The sequence below is a fragment of the Neophocaena asiaeorientalis genome, unplaced genomic scaffold, assembly GCF_003031525.2.
Source record: "Neophocaena asiaeorientalis asiaeorientalis breed wild unplaced genomic scaffold, Neophocaena_asiaeorientalis_V1.1 scaffold67, whole genome shotgun sequence".
Taxonomy (NCBI): domain Eukaryota; kingdom Metazoa; phylum Chordata; class Mammalia; order Artiodactyla; family Phocoenidae; genus Neophocaena; species Neophocaena asiaeorientalis.
Window position 1 is genome coordinate 10,713,610 of NW_020173731.1, and position 6,432 is coordinate 10,720,041.

Genomic DNA, 6,432 nt, shown 5'->3' on the forward strand with positions numbered 1-6,432 from the left:
CTGGGTTCCCCCTCCCCTCTCCGGGGTCAGCATCTTCTCCTTCCTTATCTCATTCTCCATCGTCCTCTCTATCCCCGTCTTCTTAACGATTGCCATCCAGTTTCAGCCTTTTCCCTGTCATCCCCAACCTTCTCCTTTTTTTCCATCTTAAAACTTCCCCTCCCCACTCCATCTCATTCAACCAACCTCTCCACTCACACTCACACTCTCCATCCATCCCTCTCCTTCCTCCCATTCCCTCCCAGCAAACTTCCACCATGGATCCTGGGCCACCTTTGATCACCAGTCCCGCCCCCGGGAGCACCCTCTCTGTCCCCAATGCCACCACACCCTGGCTGGGCCGGGATGAGGAGTTGGCCAAGGTGGAGATCGGCGTCCTGGCCACCGTCCTGGTGCTGGCGACAGGGGGCAACCTGACTGTGCTGCTGACAGTGGGACAGGCAGGCCGCAAGCGCTCCCGCATGCACCTGTTTGTGCTGCACCTGGCCCTGACGGACCTGGGTGTGGCGCTCTTCCAGGTGCTGCCCCAGCTGCTGTGGGACATCACCTACCGCTTCCAGGGCCCCGACCCCCTGTGCCGGGCCATCAAGTACCTGCAGGTGCTCAGCATGTTCGCCTCCACCTACATGCTGCTGGCCATGACACTTGACCGCTACCTGGCCGTTTGTCACCCCCTGTGCAGCCTCCAGCAGCCCAGCCTGTCCACCTACCCTCTCATTGCAGCTCCTTGGCTACTGGCCGCCATCCTCAGCCTCCCTCAAGTCTTCATTTTTTCTTTACGAGAGGTGATCCAGGGCTCTGGAGTGCTGGACTGCTGGGCAGACTTCCGCTTTCCTTGGGGGCCACGGGCCTACATCACCTGGACCACCCTGGCCATCTTCATCCTGCCTGTGGCCATGCTCACGGCCTGCTACAGCCTCATCTGCCATGAAATCTGTAAGAACCTAAAAGTCAAGACTGGGGCCTGGAAGGTAGAAGGAGGGGGTTGGAGGACTCGGAACCGGCCCTCACCTCCTTCTGCCCCAGCTGCAGCCACACGGGGGCTGCCATCCCGGGTCAGCGGCACCAACACCATCTCACGGGCCAAGATCCGAACAGTGAAGATGACCTTCGTCATCGTGCTGGCCTACATCGCCTGCTGGGCGCCTTTCTTCAGCGTCCAGATGTGGTCTGTGTGGGACGAGAATGCCCCTGATGAAGGCAAGTGTGTGGTCTGGTGAGGGGTGATGTGAGAGCAGGAGGTGGAAAAATGCGGAGAGGAGAGGACAAGAGTATTAGGACAGGGTCACAATGGCTCACAAGGCCACATAGGTAACAAATGAGCAGTTAGGAAAGATGGCGCCTGTCCCATGTGAAAAGGGACAGCTGCAACCCCCCTCCAGCCAAAAGACGCCATGTGAGTATCTTTGGCGTGAATTTCCATCTTTTAAAATTTTGGTAACTAATGTAAACATTTTAAAATACTCTTTGGCCCTAAAAAAATATGACCATTAGTAGATTTGGCCAAGCAACTGGTAGTTTGCTAGATGTTTGAAAGGGATTTTCAAATGATTCCATCCAGGATGGAAATTTGTGGCCCATGAACTACGTCTCTTGGCACTCTTCCCCCCTGCAACTAAATATGACGTTGAACTCCTTTACAACAGCCACTTTCAATGAATTAGCCTTGGTGCACAACCCTGAAATTTCAAGTTCAACACTTTTGTCTTGCTAATGAGCAAGCAGAGGCTCAGAGAGGTAACACGACTTGCCCAAGGCCACACAGCAAAGTGAAAAGTAGAACCCAAGCCTGGTGCCTCCTTGTTTTTTCCCTCAATACATCCTCCTGCCCCCCACCCGCACCCCCATAACCCTGGCTCTGAAAGTGGTGAGGAGAGGGCCGTTCCTCCTACGTGAAAAACAAAATGGGACCGTGTTCCGGTTGGCACATAGAAGGCCTTGTTCTGGTCATTTTTTGGAGTGAGGTAGATGGCAGCCTCCTAAGTTTTAGACACTGCCAGATGGTCAGGCCATTTGGGGGTGAACTTGTCCTCAGAAAGGTAGATGCGGTGTCTGGGCACCCAAAATGTTGGAGAGTGGTATTCAAAGACATCTGTTCCTGCTCCCCTAAGAAGAGTGGGGGACGAGTCTATGAAGAGGGGTGACTGTGTCCTCTGCGGTGCATCACATCTTACGCACAGCTTGGGGTATATAATGGGTGCAGCATGTGACTGCCCTAGGGAGGCCCTGTACACAGTTTCCTCTGGAAGCTTCCAGAGGGTTCACTGGCCAGCAGACCCTGGCTACCACTTCCTACCAGCTCTTAGGGAGTGGTCCCCCTTCCCTGTGATTTTGTTTCTAATCTCGTTTTGCTTATCCTAGCACACACGTAAGTCAAATGCTTTGCTTTTCTGGAGAGATGAAGTAAGTGGAAGGCTGTTCATGATGTTAACACAACTCTGTGAGAGAAGTGTGACAGCAATACTGAACTCTTACGGTCCCGTCATACCCCTTCTTAACCACCTTTCAGACACCAGTCTGGACCAGAGACTTTATAAATTACCCTTAAAGCAATGAGCGTATTGATCCTAACCACCTGTAGGGACCTCCCTGCTCTAGTCAAGCACAGAATAGAAGGAAGGAGGGCTTTCTAGTGCCAAGCACATTCGGGCCTTGTGCTACTTCGGGGTGACCTTCTCTACATCTGAGTAACCTGAGACGCAGAGAGGTGAAATAACTGGTCCGAAGTGCCACTGCGTAGTAGGGGATGGAGCCAGGAATCGAATCAGGGTCTTTATGGGCCAAGCTTTAACCGTGGCATGGCTTTCTTCACAACGATCACGGCTGAGCTGATGTCACCAGGGGTGAGAAGGCCGTTCACCCCCTTTATCAAGGAACCTCCAAGAAGATGGGGATCCTGCCGTTCAGCCGGTGCAGGCTTTCCTGCTCGCCTGCTGTACTCACCGCCATCATCAGCCTGTCGCAGAGACCCATGTATAGAGTGACTGACCGCGTACCAAGAGCCTCACTGAGTGTGAAGCAAGGAACTAAGTATCCCTCAGAAAGTGTGCTCCCTCAGAAAATTGGAAGCCCTCTGGGACCTTTGAGTCGGGCTGACATTCATTGCTTTAGACTTACTTTCCAGTACACCCGGTTTTCCTCCACAGCAAACTAGCCTCCTGGCCGCCTGTCCCTGAGTCTTTGGTGAGAAGCTGTCTGTATCCTTGCCCTTGGCCCTGCCCCCGACTGTCAGCTGCGCTACTGTCAGCTGCGCTTCCGTCAGAATGAAGTGCAGTGGCTGGCCAGGACTAGTAGTGGATCTGCCCTCGGGGGCTGAGAGGTGAAGCCTCTGCGGACTCCAATGCTCCGGGCCCATCTCCAGCCCCTGCACCGGGCCTGGCTCAGACAGGGCTAAATCAAACAGATGCTTCCCAAGTGAAGAAACTTCTGGAACCCCTAAGTCTCGGGCCGAGTCTAGGCACTACATATATATGTCGATGGAGCAGACAGGATGAATACCACCCCTTAGCCAAAGCAACTTCCCAAGTCTTCTGCAGCCCCTGGGTATTAAGTTAACTGGGGAGCAGGCCAGAACCCAGACAAGCCTGAAGGAGGCTGTGCTTGCTGCTGAGGATGGTCTCTCCTCCACTTACAGGTGCTCCCTCCTTGCCCTCACTTCTGTGCCCTAGACCTGCCCATCCAGGCCCAGGTGTCTTCAGCTTTCTAACTCTATGATTCAAGCCTTCTCTCAAACATTCTGACCCTGTATCTTCCCTTCTCTTGGGCTATGAGTACCGCACTGGAGAGCATACCCTCAGGAGAGGCGCATGAGGAATCTGTGTATCAGAAGATTTCATGGTGCTTTACAGAGCAGGCACTTGAGCTTTGCCCTTCAGTTTGTTGGTTGAAATGGTGGCAGGGTGCAGGGTTGCTGTTTTGAAGAGGGAAGACGTAGGTTCAAGTCTATGCCATAACCCTTAAGTTTCCTTCCAGCTCTGACGTTGTATTTGGTGATTCCACCTCTAAGGTTCCTTCTAGCTTAAGCATTGTGCTCAGTGCTTCTACAGCCTCCACTGAAGAGGAGGGTAACTCAGTATGCAACCCATGCCATAACTGTAGCCGTGGTGCATCTAGCAGGAGGACGGGACCCATCCCAGCAGCTTTCCTGTTGTCATAAGTTTCATTTCATTTTCAGAAAGAGTATTGTATCTGGAAGAAATCTTATCAGGGTCTTTGAACTCTCACATTTTGACTGCCCAGGAGAGAAATTAGCTCCCCCACCCGCCAAGGATGGTGCATTCTTTGGATGTAATTTCTGATGACAGAGAACAAGTACTGGTCTGGAACGGGATGCCTGGATGCCCTGTACCTAGAAGGTGCACAGTTGGAGATGACATCATGGGACCTGTAGGACTGTCAGGCTCCACTGATCGCCCTACCGGGTCCCTATCACTGGCCTGGCACAGTTGATACTCACATGCAAAATGACTGAATGACAGAATGACTGGGACTGACCCCTAGGGGTCAAGGAGGACGGAATTCGGAGGGCAATGTGCACCCGTATCTATGACATAAGTGGGGATGGAGGTGTGCCTGAACCTGGCTAGAATCATGGTTATTTTTCCTGAATGTTTTATAGAAGTTGCTTCATCCTAGCTCTACATCCATTAGGGGATTCAAGAACGAGGTTTTGGAACAAAGACAGTGTCTCCTATTTGGGCTGGTCCTGTCCCGGACTATGTTTGCACCTCTAAAGTCAACTCAGAGCAAGCCTTGGATCCTGTCATCACCCTGTAGTACAAAACGAACAAATCAATCAGTGAGGCAAGACTCTGGAGTCAGGAGTCCCAGGTTCATGCCCCAGCTGTATTCCTTTCTAATTACAGAACCCCACGTGAGTCCCAGGTCCTCTCTGGGATTCAATTTCCTTCTCCGATCAGTAGGGACCGGGAATCTCTCCCAGGTCTAAAATTCTTGTGCTTCTCTCTTGGCAGATTCAACCAATGTGTCTTTCACCATCTCCATGCTTTTGGGCAACCTCAGCAGCTGCTGCAACCCCTGGATCTACATGGGCTTCAACGGCCACCTGTGGCCGCGTTCCCTCTGCCGTCTGGCCTGCTGCGGGGGGCCGGGGTCCAGGATGTGCAGGCAGCTCTCCAGAGGCAGCCCATCCAGCCGCCGCGCCATGCTGCTGACCCGCTCCAGTGGCCTGCCCACCCTCAGCCTCAGCCCCAGCCTCAGCCAGAGGCTGGGGCCCGAAGACCCACTGAAGGATGAAGAGCAGGTGGACAGGGACACCATCACCGAGACCAGCATCTTTTAGAGAACACTCCCTGGAGTGTGGCGAGGGTCTCTACCCATCTCAGCACTGGGTGTAAATGCTGGGAGCACAGGGCTGGAGTTAGGGGAGCCCAGTTTGAGGCAGGGCGAGGAGGCCAGAATGGCTGCTCCTCTTGGTTACACAGCTGCCGTCGTTTGCTCCCGACCTCACATGCTGGGAGTCAGGGAGAATCAGACTGTCTGCTTCCCTGATCCTGCCATATTCACAGGGTGTCTGGGAACCACACGTGCGGTAGATGTGGTGCCCCGGATCTGACAGGCCTAGGGCTGTCCTGTCTGGGGGTCCACAGGCAGCAGGGACTCAGAGGCTGGTCTCCTATCTTGTTTGTCTCATCCTAACCTGACTAGCACATCCCAGTTCAACCAGGAGAGGGAAGGAGTGAAAACCTGTGAGAAGGACCCTGTCTGCATTCTGAGTTTTTGTTTTTTGGGGGGGTTTTTTGGTAGACAGAGGACTGTTTAATGAAGAAAGTGAATAGGTGTGAGGACTTTGCCTGCTATGCCCGCCTGTCTACCGAAGGGAAATGCAGGGTTAGCACAGCACCTGGTAACTGGTAAAAACTCTGCAAATACTACTTTTCTTCTCCCCACGCACCTTGTTTAGAGTTAGGGTGGGTGGCGGGGCAGAGTATTGCATATTCTCAGTGGAATGACCAACGGGGGGTGAGCGTGAGAAGAAAGAGTGAGGAAAGGAGGAGATGAATATGGTCACAATAAAACTCCGAGTGGGAGGAAGCCTCGGAGGCAGCAGGGATTGGTCGCTCTCCCTCCTACCCTCAGGGGGTCCACATGGCTCCTGCCTCTTGGGGATGCACAGAGGAGACATCCTTTGAGAAAGTGTGACTTAGTCATGGCTCTGGATTTGTTTGAGGCTCCTCAAAGCTTCCACACGAATCACATGCTTGCCGTGATCAAATCAGGAGCCCAGGACTGGAAACTCGGCTCTGCCGTGGGGTATCTGTATGACCTTGGGCAAGTCACCTCCCTCTCTGGGCCTCAGCTCCTCACCTGTAGAACAGAGATGATCTCTAAGGCGGTTCTCAGCTTGAAACTTTCATGACTTTGCAAGACTGGAGAAGCGTTCTCTAAGGACGTTCTAACCAGTAGGCTCTG

General features: G+C 53.2%; 1 protein-coding gene across 1 annotated transcript; it reads left to right on the forward strand.

Annotated features, from left to right (window-relative positions):
* The first annotated feature begins 257 nt into the window (after window positions 1-257).
* On the forward strand, window positions 258-5,302 carry AVPR1B (arginine vasopressin receptor 1B). Its single transcript, XM_024750884.1, has 2 exons — window positions 258-1,200; window positions 4,974-5,302. The coding sequence occupies exons 1-2, from the start codon at window positions 258-260 to the stop codon at window positions 5,300-5,302; spliced, it is 1,272 nt and encodes a 423-aa protein (XP_024606652.1).
* Window positions 5,303-6,432: the final 1,130 nt, after the last annotated feature.